Consider the following 18,866-nt stretch of genomic DNA (forward strand, 5'->3'; position numbering starts at 1 on the left):
TACCACCTTTAAAAGGTGGTAAATAGAACAACTATTTTTCTAATTATTAATGACATGGCTTCTTCATTTTTTATTGTTACTGGAAAAAATATCTGACTTGAAAGTTTATACCTTTAAGTATAATGTTACTAACCTAATGTTGAATATGAGCACAGACTTGTTTTTGTATAATCTTGTTGGTTTACCAGTGAATCATCTACATGTTCTTACCCTTGTGACCGAAAGCATGCAACTGGAGCATGCTGAGTGATTAGGAAAGCTTATGTTCACTTTTTTTCTTTTTTTAAATTTCAGTGGCCTGTGTGGAACTTAAGATGTGACCTTTATTTCATTCCAACTCCATCATTCTTATTCAAGCTTGCTGGTCCATTTAACGTAAACAAAGGGCCTTTACTTCTCTATTTGTTCTACATTTTTGAGTGTGTTATTTTTTTAGAACCTCCTGATAAACATGCATCATGTCAAAGTTATGGGAGTTTTTATGGTCAGATAAGATGTTTACATTTTCCTTTTCTCTTTCCCCCTCCTTTCTAGAAGGAAAGGAAGCATTTTAAAAAAAATGTAACTAAGAATTCAGAATAATCTACCTCTAAAAAACTGCAGTAGGACAATACTCAATGTTAGTCTTTTTAATGGAAATAGGCACACTTAAGGAAAAGAAGAAAAATTATTGTTATTAAAGATTTAAATGTGCCCCTAGGGACCCTCTATTAAGGCGCGGTGTTGTTGCTGTGATCTTAAATGTGTAAAAGACAGTCTGAATTCTAGAGCAGGGCACATGATAGATAGCTTTATAGCTATACTGCTTAAAAAAAAAAAAAAAGCCCAACAAGCTTTAAAGGGCAAAATAACGGTAATAGAAATTCATTGGCATGTCATGTTTTTTTCTCTTTTTATAACTGCTTTTACTGGGTCAGTTTTAATATAATTCTAAGCTGCTTGATCTAAGTCAAATGGAAAAGAAATCCATTGCAGGCTTATACATTTTAAAAAGGTGGTAAATGTGTTGAAGTTTATTATTAAGGTTTAAAGAAATGGCTTCTAATTTCAATTCAGTTACTTTTAAAATGTTGCTCGTTGAGTATTGTCTGGGTTTTCAGAAGTTTAAAGTGCATTAATATATATTTACTAGGTCTTAAGAGTTAGATTTTCTTTCATCTTTCATTTTAAATTAGATAATGTAAGAAGCAGGGTCAATATTCTGGGCTAGAATTTTGTTTGTGTGTTTGCCTTGTTTACTGACTCTTGGTGTAGAAGCAGCAGAAATAATGTTCAGACTTAAAGTCATTTCTAGCTGATATGGTGGAAATGCAGTAATTTGCTGTGGGTTGATCCTCAATATCTCACTTTTTCTCGTCTACGGAAAACAATAGGATTTAAATTCTCATTGACTGAATTTTCCAAGACTTACATATCCTTAGAGTAAAAGGAGAAATAAAAAAGAAGAGTATTAAACAACATTTTAGATACCAAGTAGAGTTACAGTAGAAAAATATGTTATTTTAGAAAAGTGTTATTATAAATAACTGGTCAGATGTTGAAGATGGAAACTGAGGAGAAAAGGAAGTTTTATTGCAGATTCCCAGATATCCAAGGGAATTAGAGGTTCTCTTACTCAACAAGCACACATATGGAAATTTGGATTTTTCAGAGAGCAGTTGACTTCCAGAAGAGTTATGTTTTTATAGGGTATAATTTCATGTACTAGAAATAGAAAACACAGTTTGATTAATTAAAGTTCAGCTTATTGATTTTTATTCCTTTAACAGCAAGTAAAATTAATATTTATACTGATTATAAGAAATGAAGATTAAATATCTGTTAGTGTGAGAATGAGAGTAATTATTTCCCATATTTTCCTTTAAGGGGATCTTTCCTGGTAACTGCCAAGTCCTTTCTTTACAGGGTGGGGCAAGTGGGAGTGTTGGGCATGGTTATGAGCATTCAAAATTGGGAACTGGAATAGAGGCAAATTGCTGTGCATAACTTGGACAGGGAGATTTAGAAGCTTGTGGGGAAGGTCCAGAAGCAGCAAAGAAACAACTAATGAGGCTGGGCAGGATGTAGGGGAACAGGCAAGAAGGGTAATTCTGGTTAGTAGAGTTGCCCAAGAGGAGAGGATACCCAATGTTTGATGGGGCTTTGATGAGTGTGAGTACATCTATGTAGCCTTATGTAAATTCTAGATCACTCAATGCTTTTGGTGTAAGCAGGTGATCTTGAGATGAATACAAAGAGCTTCCACATTCTGCTTACTGGTGGGTACTGGCCTGTGAGTTAACTTACTAGGAATCTGGGTTACATTAGACTGTAAGGTTTGATGGGGGAAAATTTGTAGGCCAAAAAGAACTCATAGTGTTATAGTTGGTCTGGCTTTGAGCTAAAATTGGTGGGTGAAACTTTAATGATACTTGCATAGCCTCAAAATAATCTAGTTAAATATTTGTTAGTTACTTTGGTGATTTTAACATATTTCCACACATTCTTTGAAACTCTTCCTCTGGGAGGTGGAGCTTAATTTTTTTTCTTTGAGTATGGGCTGAGCTTAGTGACTCTTTTAACAAATAGTGCATGGAAAGGAGACTAACTTTATGGTAAGGAAATTTGGCAGTTACCACCTTACCTTAATTGAGCGCTCAAGTTTGACATCCCCAGTCCTGAGTCATGTTGATATTGTGTACCCTGCAATGTGATGCCGTGAGAAGGCTGCTTACCTCTGTTGTATCCTCCACACCCCTTCCAAATTTATGAGCCCTGTCTAATCATGAGAAGACATCAGAAAAACCCAAATTGAGGGAAATTCTATAAAATACTTGACCTGAATTTACCTGGAGTATCTCTTCACAAATGTTGAGATAAAAAAAAAAAACAAGAAAAGACTGAGACACTTTCACAGACTGAGAAACTTTTGCAGATTGGAAGCTGCTCCATAGTACCCTGAATTGGATTTTGGTACAAAAGAGAATATTTGAAAGTTGAATAAAGGCTGTAGCTTAATGGTTTTGCAACAATGTTAATGTCTTAGTTTTGATAAACATACCATGGTCATATAATATGTTAATTTTAGGGAACAACTGTGAAGGGTATATAGTAACTTGGAGCTATTTTTACAACTGTTCTGTAAACTTAAATTATTTCAAAAATAAAAAACATTAAAATGAACTCATTCATGAGCTTTCTTTACTAAGGCAAAGACTAGCCCTAGCCAGTTTGCCTCAGTGGTTGGAGCGTCGGTCCTTGAACTGAAGAGTCTGGAGTTCGACTTCAGTCAAGGGCACATACCTCAGTTGCAGGCTCCATCCCGCACCTCCTGGGGCAGATGCAGAAGGCAACCAATCAGTGTGTTTCTCTCTCCCTGTCTCTTCCACTCTCTCTAAAAAAAAAAAAAAAAAAAAAAAAGGAAAAGACTAAAATGATGACTTGTGAAACAACAAAAGGTTAACTCTTTGACTTAAACCTCAAAATAAATATTTATTTTCCAATATTATTCCACCATGATAATTGTTTTCCCATAAAGAAAAACAACTTGGTGCTTGAGAAAATATGGCAATTAATAAAGGTGGGAGAAATTGGGAAAACTTACATGTATGTGATGAACAGCATTGGCTGAGCCAACTGCAAGGTGAAATTGCTATTCAGAGATTATAAAGGAATATTTATTCATCCATTCAATCATATATGTTTGCCACCTAAAATGTGCCAAGTCCTGTGTTAGAAGTAAAATGTGATCCTGACGAGGTTTCTGGCCTTCTGAAGCTTACACCATAGCGACACCAAAGCTTTTGTATTACTCTTTGGAAATGTAAGCCTCTGGATAAACAAGGATTATTTTGAATGTCTATCTAAGTAAGTAAAATTAAGCATATAAATGTGAGTTAAACATATTCTTAATGCACTTAATCAAAATGAAGTCTGCAAACACATGGGAAATGTTAATATAACTTGCTTTTTTTATGTAAAGTGTTATAGGATTTTAAAAATGTGAGTTTTGGAAATCATAAAAAAGGGACAGAAATGGATTAATTCCAGTTAGTAAAATGGAAAAATTTCTTCACTGGAGAATTTTCCAACAAGTCAAAATTTAATAGATTATGTATATATAGAATTAAATATTATTACAAATTTTACCCTACAATGAAGAACAAAAGCAAATATTAAAATCGCTTGATAGCTACCTGAAAGTATTATAAATATAATACTTTATCAATGTTAACAATTCAGTAGTTATTATAGTAATTATTATAGTCTTTTATTGTACCTTTTAATGCTTTATAAGTATAAAATTATTTAGTCTTCATATCTACCCTGTAAGGTTGATATTATTTCCTCAGAGAGCCTGAGTCTACATCCTGTTTCTGTCACTAACTAGGTGAATGACCTAGTTAGAATGGGCAAGTTATTCAACGACTTGTACTCCAACTTCCCTCTTCATAAAATGGGTTTAGTAATAACGCATGGAATTATCATAAAGAGTAAATGTTATATTACAATATATGTAATGTATTTTTTAAATATATGTGAGGAGAAGCAGAATGCCTGGATATGGTAAATGCTATAAAACTGTTATAATATTACTATACTCAAACCAAAAGTCTTTTTCATTCTGATGATATCTCTTTTTTTTAAAAAAATTATCTTTATTGTTGAAATTATTACAGATGTCCCCTTTTTTTTCCCCTGTTGACCCCTTCCATCCCACCCCTGTACCCCCCCAGGCCTTCACCACATTATTGTGTCCATGGGTTATGCATATATGCATATAAAGTTCTTTGGTTAATCTGTCTCCCCACCCCCCACCCCTGCCTTTTCTCTGAGATTCATCAGTCTGTTCCATGCTTCTGAATCTCTGATGATGTTTCTTTCTTCAGTTACTTTTTATTAGTGGGAGTAGGAGCTATGGCAGAGCTGTAATCTCATGGGTAGGGAGCCATGGTTGTTTTATATACATGCATGTTAGTAGCCCCTAGCACAGTCCATTGCATGTTATAAATGCACATAGAAGTCATTTGTTAGATATGTAAGTGTATGAAATTGAATATGATTGATTATACTTATATTAAGACAGTTTTTAACATGTTCTGCTGTTTTGCCTAAAAATTGCTTTTCTGTAGAGCCTGTTGGTAAAGACTTCTGACAGTTTGGGTTTTCTCAGTTTGGATTGCCTCTACATAGACACCTTCTAAGTCTAAATGCTAAGATTGTCAAAACATTTTTTGAACAAATGGAATGCTTTTTACATGTCATGAAGGATTGTTCCAAGTATAAATTTTTACTTAAATTTAACATAGAAACAAACCGAAACAAACACTTTTGTGGTTAACTTTTGACATTTGTATTAGTCCCCCCCCCCCATTTTATTAATGAGAGAAAAATGTAGAAAAGAATGCTTTTCCCCCTCCATGTGCAGTATGGTTTGAAAAGCCAGTTATATGTTGCGATTAAATGTCATATGTGTAATAATGATGCAACAAGCATGTTTCTACTTTGATGAGTTTTTTTTCATAATTTGGAAAATTAGTGAGCTAGTTTTTAGTATTATATCTAAATAGTTGAGCAGATAATACAACTTTTAAATACCATTATTTCAGGAGACAGTAAGCTTTGCTTGTTTCCAAGAAAACTGTTAGCTGTCTGCACTTTCTGATTGTGTAACAAAATACCCAAAGATGGGGAAAAGGTGAAACTGAGTGAAAATTGATTAGGAAGATTAGGAATTTGCTTATATTTGATTCTAACTGGAATGTTCTTAGGATTGCAGTGAATGAGCAGGTTGTAATTCCTTTATATATGTTGTACAACTCATATTCATCCTTTTCTTAGTAAGTCCTAATAGTGTCTTTCAGTTTTATATGTATTTTTGTCTGATACACATTTCCCCATCTCTTTCATTCTAGGCATTGAAGAAACAAGAAGCTAAAACAGATGATGAGGTAGTAATGCAAAACAAGCTAAGACAAACTGAAACTGAGAAGAACCAAGTAAGATTTTGAAAGTTATTTTTCAAAGTGTAGTACTGTTTGGGGCCAATGATATTTGTTGAGTGCCTGAGATCCTTTGTTAGAACTCAATGAAGCCTTTATGGATTGATGTGGAGTCACTTGGATTGAAGGTTCTGCCACTTTGCTACTTGCTCTTAGAAACATGTACAGGTTGTTTGCTACCTTATTATCTGGCCACTCTCCTTTTCTTTTCTTTTTTAAATTAAAAAATACGTTTTTTGTTGATGTTTTAGAGCAGTGGTTCTCAACCTTCCTAATGCCGCAACCCTTTAATACAGTTCCTCATGTTGTGGTGACCCCCAACCATAAAATTATTTTCGTTGATACTTCATAACTGTAATTTTGCTACCGTTATGAATCGTAATGTAAATATCTGATATGCAGGATGTATTTTCATTGTTACAAATTGAACATAATTAAAGCATAGTGATTAATCACAAAACAACATGTAATTATATATGTGTTTTCTGATGGTCTTAGGCGACCCCTGTGAAAGGGTCATTCGACCCCCAAAGGGGTCGCGACCCACAGGTTGAGAACCGCTGTTTTAGAGAGAGAGGAAGGGAGAGGGATAGAAAGATAGAAACATTGATAAGAAAAAAATAACAGAAACATTTATAAGAGAGAGTCATCAATTGGCTGCCTCCTGTACTCCTGGGGATCAAACCCACAACCCGGGCACATGCCCTGACTGGGAATTGGACTGTGGCCTTTTGCTTCAGAGGTCGATGCTCAACTGCTGAGTCACAATGGCCAGGCAAGGATATGTTTTTTATTGATTTTGAGAGAGAGGAAAGAGGGGGGGGGCGGGGGGAGAAGAAGAGAGAAGCATTGACGTGTGAGAGAAACATCAATCAGTTGCTTCCTGTATGTGCCCCTACTGGGGACTGAACCCAATGTGCTCTGACAGGGAATCAAACCCACAACTAGGTATGTGCACTGACTGGGAAGTGAACCTGCAACCTTTGGTGTGTGGGACGATGCTCCAACCAACTGAGCCACCCAGCCAGGGCTAAACTTAGATATTTAAAAACTTTAGGAATGTTATGGATGTTGGAAATATTAAGAATATAAAATATAATAATCGTCAGTTGGACAAAATATACTTTGAGTCATTGGGTTTCTGAAATTTTTATTTTAATTCAGTTCATATGATACATGTACTAATTTAAAGACAGAATTGCTGTAGAATTTGAATTATTAATGGTTTCAAACTGGAAGGAATTTCAGAAGTTGTTTAATATACAATCCTTATTTTAGAGGCAACAGAAAGGAGGCCTAAGGAAAAGAGATTTAAACAAGGTCATAGCTGGGATGGAACCATTTAGAACCCAGCCCTTTTGAAGTATGGTCTGGCTCACTTTTTGTTATGTAGTTAACATATTTTAATGGAAACATTAAATATGTGTTTATAGCAAGGTATTTATTATTCCATATTATCTTCTGAAAACTTCCCCTCTTTTTGCCCTTTAAGTGTCCATATAATTTAGTGAACTTGTGTCCCATTGGACATTTTTCTTTATTCTTTGTTGACACTCTAGCTTGAACAGGAATTGGAGCTGTCTCGAAGGTTACTGAATCAGTCAGAAGGCAGCAGAGAAACACTTTTGTATCAGGTAAGTCTATGCAAGCTATGATAAGCTGCTTTTAAATGAAATCAGGATTGAATTTCCTTCTTTATTAAATGTCATTTGAAAGGAAAAAACTAGCTCTTGAATAATTGTTTCCTAAGGAATGTATATCAGTATACATAAGTGAAAGATGAAATCCTCAGGAAGATTCTGAGAAAAACACCAGCCCAAGTTTCCACTGTGACTGTGTATTTTGCTGATGGCTGCTCCAACTTTGGTCTTATCTCTCTTAGCATAACCATTGTAAAAGTGAGACTGGATGTGTAAGATAAAATTTTCCCAGGGGCTTAATTTTCCTCAAGGAGGCATTGGAGAGTGAAGGAAGCAGCAAAATGCATAAAACAGACGTTTGCATGTTCAGGTTACTTTGTATGCATTATTGTCTTGTATTCACATTTTCAAGATGCTATCTGCCCCCTTTTAACCAAACCCAAGGCTTACTTTTAAAGCATAAGATTTTGCAGCCTATTAGCCCATAGTGGGAGCTTGGCGCTTCTGATATTTAAAGTTCAATAACTTGAAATAGCTATCTTACATACGTTGGATAAGGGCTTATGTTTTCCAACTAACTGATTCTCTACCTGTATTTAATATAAAATGCAATTGTCCCTTCCTCTGTTTTGAAATGTGGGTTACATAACTCATTACATAATATGCTAGGTAGGCAAAGATGTCAGAAATCATATAGATGTTCAGAAGTGTATTACTTTGACAATTAGTGCTGAAAATACACTATCTCACCTGTTTTACAAAACCTTTAAAAATGTTCCTTGGCTTTATTCTGCAGCCAGTGGTCCATTGGAATTAATGTTGGCAGAGTTCAGCCTTTCTTTTTTGGAATTTTATATTTGTATTTAGTTCCACTCTGGTTTTTTTTTGGAACTTTGACTTGTACTTTATAATGTCATCTTTTGAAGTAAGAGATTTCTGTGTTTGGGTTGTCATTGTGACTTTAGCTGACTCTTGGCCACTGCTAACTTGTTTAATGCTCATTGGGGACTTACCTGGGATGTGCTAGGCAATTTGCTAGCCTCTACAAATACAGAGATGAATAAAATAGCCCTTGATCTCAAGGAGATTACAGTTTATTCAGTAGCGTTTATTGCTTATTTATTTGGAGCAGTACTTTGATATCAAAATATGCTAACTGTGATCATTTTTCTTCACTTTACCAATCAATAGACCAAGTTCACATGAAATAAACGAAGTGAAAAATATGAAAACATACAGTATTTAATTGGTGGTGGTTTGGGTTAATAGTAGTAGGTCCAAATAAAGGTTTTATTAATATGTGGTCAAATTCTTTGTCACAGTAGACACAGAGAAGGGGAAAAGACATTCATTCTTTGTGGAAGGAATGAGAGGAATAAAGAAATGGAGCAAGAGACTATTCCATGGTTTGGCATGACAAGGAAATTAACTTGGCTTCAACTTGTGCTTGCCACAGCCCAGTAGAAGTAAACTTTTTCCCTAGGAAAATAATCTGTGAGTTCAATTATTCTTTTTTCTTTACTTTTAAAACTTAATTTTGACTATATGTATTTAGGTGGAAGAACTCCGTACACAACTTATGAAAGCAGAAGGCGATCGAAAGGGTTTACAACATCAAGTATCTCAGATTTCCAACCAACTGTCAAACCGTCAGGATGAACAAGGAGATGACCGGAGGTTTAGGAGAGGTATAATTCTGATTTGTAAATATGTAGGGTTTTAAAAAAATCTTTCTTAAAAAACTTGACATTTTCAGAATTGCATTCTGTATGTTGTGCTTTTGTCAACCTATCTTTTTTATTATTATTATTTTTAATTGATTTGAAAGATAGATAGATAGATAGAAACATCGACTTGTTGTTCCACTTATATATGCATTCATTGGTTGCTTCTTATATGTGCCCTAACCACACCCTTGGCATATCAGGATGATGCTCTAACCAACTGAGCTACCCAGTTAGGGTATCTTATCTATTTCTTTATCTACCACAAGGTTTTCAAACAAGATAATAATGTAGTATCCAATTATTTTAAAAGTAAACTTTATTTTTTAGCTTTGTGTTTATAGCAATATTGAGCAAAAGGTACAGAGATTTCCCATATACCCTTTACTCACACACATGGGTAGCCTCCCCCATTAACATCCCCCAAGAGGGAAAGTTTGTTATAACTGATGCACCTACACCGATGTGTCATTGTCTTCCAAAGTCCATAGTTTACATTAGGATTCACTCTTGGTGTTGTGCATTCTGAGATTAGACAAATATATAATGACGTCTAACCACCTTTATAGTATCACTGGAGGCCTGGTGCACAAAATTTGTGCATGGGTAGGGTCCTTAGGCCTGGCCGGCAATCAGGGCCGATCTGTAAGGTGACCAGTGGGGCGATCAGAGGGCCCCTGATGGCACTCGCCTTGGTTGGCCTGGCACTGCCCGCTCGCCAGCCCTGCCTCCTGCTGCCAACACCAGTCGCCTCCCTCTGTGAGGCGACCAGCGGGGTGATTGGGGGGCTCCACTTGCACCCTTTTTGGCTGGCCTTGGGCCTGCAGCCTGGGGCAGCTCATGTGTTGAACATCTGCCCCTTGGTGGTCAGTGCGTGTCATAGCAACCAGTTGTTCCGCTGGTCGTTCCGCTGTTCGGTCGATTGGCATATTAGGCTTTTATTATATAGGATAGAGTAGTTTTTATTGCCCTGAAAATCCTCTGTGTTCCACATATTCATCTCTCTCTCTCCCCCTAAACACATGACAACCACTGATCTTTCTACTGTCTCCATAGTTTTGCCTTTCCAAATTCTTATATAGTTGGAATCATATGGTATATAATTTTTCAAATTGGTTTCTTTTACTTAATAATGTGCCTTTAAGTTTCCTTTATGTATTTTAATGACTTGGTAGTTCTCTCTCTGTCTCTTTTTTAAACATTGTCTGGATGTACCACAGTTTACATTCACAGTTTACATCCTATGAAGGCCATCTTGTTTGCTTCCAAGTTTTACCAGTTATGAGCAAACTAAACATCTGAGTACAGATTTTGTGTGGACATCTTATCAACTTCTTTTAGTAAATACCAAAGAATGTGATTGTTGGATCGTATGCTAGGAGTATATTTAGAATCTTTCAAACTGTCATTGTGTTGCTTTTGCTTCATTGTCAAAGATCAGTTCACTTTTTATTCTGTCCCATTGATCTGTTTTTTCCACCAGTGCTGCTCTGTTTGATTTACTGTAGCTTTATAGTAATTCTTGAAGTTGGGTAGTGTCAGTCCTCCAGCTTTGCTCTTCTTTTTCCATAGTGTATCGGCTATTCTGGATCCTTTGGTCTCCATATAACTAATCAGTTCATCTATATCCACAAAATAACTTGCTGGGATTAGCATTGAGTCTGTAGATTAGGTTGAGAAGAACTGACATTTTGACAGTATTGAGTCTTCTTATCTATGAACATGGAATATCTCTCCATTTATTTTGTTCATCTTTGATTTTTTTCATCAGAGTTTTTTAGTTTTCCTCATATAAATTTTGTTAGATTTATACATACATATTTAACTTTTGGATGCTAATATACATGGTATTGTGTTTTTAATTTCAAATTTTACTTGTTTGTTGGCTGTACTTAATATCCAATTTTAATGTCTTTCTTTTTGATTTTTAAACACATTTCAGTTGTCAAACCTGTTTATGTCATGGAGCTTTCTCTTAGAAAGGGCCAGCAAAGCCAGTAGTGGAATTTTTCCAGTTTCCTACTACTTTGCCTAAATATGTGTGTGTGTGTGTGTGTGTGTGTGTGTGTGTGTGTGTGTGTACGTACTTGTTCTTATATTTAAATTTAAAATACCTTTATGTTTTATTTTTTTACTTTGTCTTATCTCAGTTTTCTATATTTACAATTAAATTTAAGATCTACTTTTTGTTATCTGGAGATTGGTAACAAAAATTAATCACATAGCAGAAGTACTCATGAATCATATGACTTTTTTTCCTTTGTGAATTAGGAATACTTTGTGTTTGAGGAGTGTTAGAATAGCCTTTCAGTTAGTGGAGGTCTGGATCTAGGTGGTGGAGTCTAGTGATTCTAGATATATTTCTTTTTGAAAGTTCAGGTTAAACAGAAATAGTGACATTGAGATTTTATAATGATTTCTAATACACTAGTCCTGATTGTTTGGCTTGGAAATTACATTAATTATGAGATTTCCTATTCCAATGCCTAACTTACTGGAGGAACTCTCGTAAGCATTTGCTGTATATTATCAAAGTCAGGGAAGGTAAATATTTTTTCATATTCCCTACACATAACTCAGTATGTTGCCTATGTTAGAATTTACACATTGCCAGAAAATTTTCACTGGATGGCAAACTGTAGCATACCTATCAATATACTAGTATATATATGTATGTATTTTTTTTCTTATCCTCATTTGAGGATATGTTTTTATTTTAGAGAGAGAGTACACCTTTTGGTGTACTGGGTGACTCTCTACCCAACTGAACTACACCAGCCAGGGCTATATATCTTAATATATTTTCATGCCATTAAGTTTGCCTAAGCTTTATGTGATGTTTCTACATATTTATTATATATATATAATGTCAAATATATTAAACTTTGTTTTTGAGTTTATTTTAATATTAGATTATTCACCAGATTTTTGTAATGATGCATATAGGGACTCTCATTTTTTTTAGAAAAAGAGACTCTATGGTACATTTGTTGTAAGTTTTATTTCCTCATAATATCTAGTTATTTTTGGTGTAAATCTTTAAGAACTAGAAGAATCTCTTTTCTGAACTATTTACCAGGGTTTAAAAAATTTAAAAGTTTTATTATTAATGTGATAATGACCTTCTTTACCTTCTTTTAACAATTCTACAGTTTTCATCTTTATAACATATTTGTATTACTTTTTAAAAATTGTACATAAGAAATGACACTCATTGTCACACTTTGGCTGCTGTGTGTTCCTCCGCCCACTACAAAAGGCTTTCCTCCTTTCTTCTAAAATTGACTGCTTAGTTTACTAACGTTCTCCACAGTCAAATTCAAGGACTCTTGCCATTACTTCCCTTTCTTGACCCCTGTTTATTTGCTCTTCCTGTTTGGAACTCTTCCACTGACTTCAGAGCTCCTATCCTTTCCTGCCTTGTTTTCATTCCTTCCATTCAAATCTTTCCCCTTTGTTCACAGTTTGTCCTTTAAATGCTGGTGATGTCCAGAATCCTACTTATGGCTTTTCTCACTTACTACTTCTCTTATTTAGTCTTCTGCTTTACTATCACCTATAAATGATCACTACGTTCCGCTCTACTCCCTCTCCTACCCTTCAGCCCTCCCGATGGGGTTGCTCACTGGACATCTCTATGTGCTCTTCCATAGTTGCTCAGTCAACAGATTTAAATCTGAATTCACTTTTTCCTCAAAATCCGTTTTGTTTCCTATCTCAATTGATGGCATCCTCCTTTATCCAGATATCCAAGCCTAAAATACAAAGAAAATTCAAAATTATTCCTTCTTCCCTCCATCTAATTTGTCCTGATATCCTGTCTATTTATAGATCCTGATATCTCTTAAATGTTCCCTACGCTCTTTTTCATTCCCACTTCCCCAGTGGAGGCATGCTTCATCTCATCTAAATTACCCTCTTTACTTGTCTTATTCTAGTTCCTCTGTAATCTGTCTTCTTTACTGCTGCCACAGGTACCCTTCAAACACACAAACCATTCAATTTATTCTCTTGATTAAAACCTCCCACTATAATTTATTGAGCTCTAACTACATACAAGGCATTATACTACTCATTTTACATTGTCTCCTTTAGTTCTCACAACTACTCTACGAGAAAAGTACTATTTTTGTTTCCCTTTTAATTATTAAAAAAAAACAAAAAAAACAACAACAAACCACTGAGGAACAAAGTAACCGAGTATCTTGCCTAAGGTCACATTTGTGGGATGTAGCAGACCCAAATCTTTTTCTCTCCAAACTTGAGCTCTTATCTGCTATCCTTTACTAACCCATCACTGTTTAAAATGAAGTGTATGAAAAATCCTCTGGACGTGGGAGGAGTGTTTGTGACATTATTTATGTTTTATACCTTCAGTTTTAAGTATTTTAATTTGGTTAATGTTTCATTATATATGTAGGTATGTGTATATATCTTATATGCTACTATTTTATATGTATCTATATTATGAAACATACCAAAATATTATATATCTAAACACCAATATATATACTTCATAAAATATGCATATACATATATGTGTTTATATATGTATTTATATGTATTATCTCCATATTTTATATGACATATACTCATACTAATATTATTGTTCATGTACATATTATTATATATTATAAAACATATATATTAATAGATATATATTAGGAGATATAGATGTTATATGTGTACACATATACATATACTAGAGGCTTGGTGCATGAAATTTGTGCACAGGCAGTGGGGGGTGTCCCTCAGCCCAGCCTGTACCCTCTCCAATCTGGGACCCCTCGGGGGATGGCTGACTGCGGGATCGGGCCTAAACCAGCAGTCGGACATCCCTCTCACAATCCAGGACTGCTGGCTCCTAACCACTCGCCTGCCTGCCTGCCTGATTGCCCCTAACCACTTCTGCCTGCCTGCCTGATCACCCCCTAACTGCTCCCCTGCCAACCTGATTTATGCCTAACTGCTCACCTGCTGTCCCGATCGCCCCCAACTTCCCTCCCCTGCAGACCTGGTTGCTCCCAACTGCCCTCCCCTGCTGGACTGGTCACCCCCAACTGCCCTCCCCTTCTGGCCTGGTCACCCCCAACTGCCCTCCCCTGCTGGCCTGATTGCCCACATCTGCCCTCCCTTGCCAGCCATCTTGTGGCACGTGGGGCCGGCCATCTTGTGGCGGCCATCTTATGATGACGTGGGGTGGCCATCTTGTGGTGGCCATTTTGTGACAACATGGGGGAGACCATCTTGTGATGATGCGAGGGCGCAAGAGCCACCTAGGATTTTATTAGTATAGATATTAATGAGATAAAGCACTTATAAAATTAATGAATACATATAGTTGTAAAATGAATAAATACATTTACACTTAAACAAATATGCATATTTTTAGGTTGTAGACCTAGCAGGGGTGGGTCAAGTATGGCCCATGGGCCAAATCCAGACTTTTGTAAATAAACTTCATTGGAATACAGTTGCTCCCAGTCATTTATGTACTGTGTAGGTTATTTTTGCAATACAGAGGTACAGCTGAGTAGTTGTGCCGGAGATCATGGCTAAAATATTTATTATCTGACCTTTTACAGAAAATGTTTGCTAATTCCTGATCTATAGGATAAATTCTAAGCTTTCTAGCAATGCCTTACTCCCTACTGACCCTCTTCCCCTCCCTCATATGTGTCTGCTACATAAAGCTACTGTATGTGCATTTACCTGAATATTAAATATAATTTTGTATCTCAGTGCTTTATGCTGTTTTCTTTCCCTGAAATATCACCCCAACTGCATCTCCTTTGCCTGGTGGAATTTAGTATCTGTTATTTAAATCTAACTTAGTTCCCAATTCTTCCTACTTCAGTTTTTCACTAAGATAGAGTTAATCACTCTGTTCTTTGGACTATTTCTGTATAATAACCATTATGCTATACAGGAATATCTATATAGTATTTGTCAGTGTTCTTATCATGCTATTAAAATGCCTCTGTACCTTCCATCCAAAGGACATTGGACATTTTAAACACTTTACTATTTCTGTTTGAAACATTTTGATATTTCTAAAATTTGAATGTGTCTTATAAATGATCTAGAAATTTGATTTGGTAGTATTTCTTTCCATCTTTCCTTTTCTGGAAAGGAAACTATTGGAAAAACAGTAGTTTTAAATGTATATGTTCCAATTTTTGACATCTTAGATCAGGGGTGGGCAAACTTTTTGACTCGAGGGCCACAATGGGTTCTTAAACTGGACCGGAGGGCCGGAACAAAAGCATGGATGGAGTGTTTGTGTGAACTAATATAAATTCTAAGTAAACATCATTACAAAAAAGGGTATGAACTTATAAATTCAAAGTAAACATCATTACATAAAAGGGTACGGAGGGCCGTAGTTTGCCCACGGCTGTCTTAGATTCAAGGAAGTTCTTTATGTCTTGATTCTATTCTTGTACTGCAAGCTCATTGAGAAAGGGTCTTTGCGTTATTTACCTCTGAAGATGATGGTGTTAAAGTGTGCTCTGCATCATAGACCAAGTATCTCATGTTGAGCTAAATACTAAGTCACTTTTATTGTTCAGTGACATAATTTCAGGTAGTAGTCCCCAGAATTAGTAAACGAGTGGTCATGCACAGTCAGAGTCAACAGCATCATGTGTTTATGTTGCAAGAAAAGTATTTTGTTGTGTGAACTTCAGTAACTTCAGTTGGAAGTAGCTAAGTTGAAAATTCTTTCAGAATTTTTGATAGACTTTGAAGGTAATGTGGGGATGTAAGGAAAATGAAAGGAAAAGAAAGGTTTAGGATTTTCCTGAAATAAATTGTACTGGAAAGCAGATAATGTTTTAAGTTTTAGTATTAAAGTGGAATAATATTGTAGAAAACTGCATGAGACTTGAAACAATAGACTGACAAATCATGAAGTCTGTTGAGTGACAGTGTTAAATAAGTGGATTATGTTAGCTGGAATATTAAAACATCAAGGCTTTGTACCATTTGAAAGTACATTCTTCTGAGAATAAAGAACAGCCATCAAGCTTTACGTTTTTTCTTTGAAGGTGTTGAGCGAGAAAAAGAGAATCTGGAGAAGCAGATGTCGGAGCTAAGAGTCCAGCTGAGCTTCAGTGCCATGGCCTCTGAGCTGGAAGAAGCGAAGCGGTGCATGGAGCGGAAAGACCAGGAGAAAGCACATTTGGCAGCACAAGTGGAGGTGACTTTGCTGGTTTTAAGCCATATTCAAAGGACTTTAGTTTTGTTTCACAGAATTGCTTAATGCATATTTTATATGACGCCTAGAGGCCCAGTGCACGAAATTCATGCAAGAGTAGGCTTTCCTTCCTCTGGCTGCTGACACCCAGGCTTCCCTCGCAGCCCTGGCTTCATCCGGAAGGACATCCAGTCTAATTAGCATATTATGCTTTTATTATTATAGATTGTGATATTTTATGAATGCTAGTTTGGGTATAGATAATGTAAAGTTATATAGAAATTTCTATGGATTCATTTCTTTTTCATTTGGATCTCACAGACAGGAATCTATTAAACTTGAAACACCCAGGCTTCCCTTGCAGCCCCGGCTTCATCCGGAAGGACATCCAGTCTAATTAGCATATTATGCTTTTATTATTATAGATTGTGATATTTTATGAATGCTAGTTTGGGTATAGATAATGTAAAGTTATATAGAAATTTCTATGGATTCATTTCTTTTTCATTTGGATCTCACAGACAGGAATCTATTAAACTTGAAAATATTTTTGTTCTAGTATCAATCGAGCTCTTCCTACAGATGGAAGGGACCATTCTTCTCTGAAGGAACAGTGAAGTATCATTTATTTTGGGGGTGAAAATGGCAGAAGGCACAGCAGAAAGGTATTACTGACATTTCATCTTTGAAACCATACAGGCTTTCAAATCTCTAGCTGTTCTGCATGAGGGAGAGTTGTGATGTCTGTATTAATTCAGGATTGTATAATAATTGTGAATGATGTAACCATGAGTGAAGTGTAAGTAGGCAGCTACCATTTCCTGCTCACCTTTTTTCTGGCACAGATGGGGTAATTATCAGAAAATATTAAAAATCAAAGGAAAGAACTTCATTTAAAGAAAATGGCTTAATTTCAATTATCATTATGCAAATTAGGTCAAAAATGGATGACACACTTGGAAGTACTAGTAGATCTGTATCAGTCCTCTGTGTGGTTTTATTAGTGAAGCTGTGTTTTACTTGTAATAAGTTGCCACATTTGAAGAGTTCCTAAATTATAATAAAAGTTAGAAAATTGCTGTTAAAAACATCAAACTTTATATCATCCAAAGGAAATATTTAATGTGACTCTAGTCTAGTTTCTCTTTCATCTTTTCATTGAGTCAATAGAAAATGTATTTTAGATTTGGTTCAAGATTCAAATTGTAAAGATAATGAAATATTGACATACTCTTTGCAAAGCCCTCTACATGTTTAATAATTTCTTATCAGAAATATTCTCAGAGCATTTGTAATTGTAGGGCTTTTAAAGTTTTTTTCATGGATATTATTGTAGCCTTTGATCCTGCTGACAGAAGTGCTAAAATATGATTATTTTGCCAAAATTAAGTGTTTTTTAAAAAATATACTAATGAAGATCAAAGGTAGAAAATCTCATTGCTAAGCTGTTTATGACCACATGTTGGTCTCTCCTTCTTCCATCCCTCCTTCCCTCCCCTTTCTTCTTTCCTTCCTTTCCATTGTATGTGTGTGTTTCATTTACCACTAATGGAATAAATTGAAAAAAGATCTTTGAATATGAAAAACAATTGGAAAGAGAGGTTGAACATTACTCACAAATCAAATACTTAATGACTGTCTATTATGTGCTAGGTACTATTCTAAATGCTAGTGACATAGCAGTGAACAAAAACCCAGCAGATTTCCTTTTCCCTATGCAGGTGACATTCTAAAATTGATGCAGAAAATTCTTTGAGTTTGTCTCAAGTCTAATTCAAAATCCTTTTGGATGATAAAAGAGTTTTTCCCCAGTTGCCATTGAAAAGGTAGTAATAAAAAGACATCGTTCATCTTGGAAGAAATAACTATTAACCAGTTTTATTTTTTTTTCTTATTTTCAAAAATGAAATAATTAAATTACATCAGTTGTTTCAGATTTAGTGACACTTATGATTATGACTTGTTTGTATTTCATACCTTGTGGAGGCCCATTGAATATCTTTATTCCCAAGCTATTAGTGAAATCTAGTGTAGACTTTGTGAGAGATAAATCATGGATCAATTTAACTCCCAATATTTGGGAATTTTATTGAAATTTAATTCAAAAGCATTTACTGGTAATCTCTGCTTTATTTTTAGAAAGTTTTAGGTTATATGGGGTATTATACATTCTATAAAAAATGTAAATTAATCTTCTTTAGTTGTTTTTTAAGGGCCAAATATAAATAAGATGCACAGAATGAGATTATTGGTCAGCCTCAAGAACATTTATATAGTTACATGCCTTTTAGTTTGTTTGATCATTGTCTTTATCCTTTACTTG

At 35.3% G+C, this 18,866-nt stretch overlaps 1 protein-coding gene across 7 annotated transcripts in view; it reads left to right on the top strand.

The window, feature by feature from the left end:
* CEP128 (centrosomal protein 128kDa) overlaps positions 1-18,866 on the top strand; it is a 342,764-nt gene that overhangs the window by 80,835 nt on the left and 243,063 nt on the right. For all 7 annotated transcript variants that reach the window (XM_005860142.2, XM_014534684.1, XM_014534685.1 and 4 more), the window contains 4 exons: positions 5,895-5,978; positions 7,541-7,615; positions 9,177-9,309; positions 16,395-16,546. In XM_005860142.2, the coding sequence (XP_005860204.2) occupies positions 5,895-5,978; positions 7,541-7,615; positions 9,177-9,309; positions 16,395-16,546 (444 nt within the window). The remainder of the gene's footprint in view (positions 1-5,894; positions 5,979-7,540; positions 7,616-9,176; positions 9,310-16,394; positions 16,547-18,866) is intronic.

Source organism: Myotis brandtii, unplaced genomic scaffold, assembly GCF_000412655.1.
Source record: "Myotis brandtii unplaced genomic scaffold, ASM41265v1 scaffold132, whole genome shotgun sequence".
Taxonomy (NCBI): domain Eukaryota; kingdom Metazoa; phylum Chordata; class Mammalia; order Chiroptera; family Vespertilionidae; genus Myotis; species Myotis brandtii.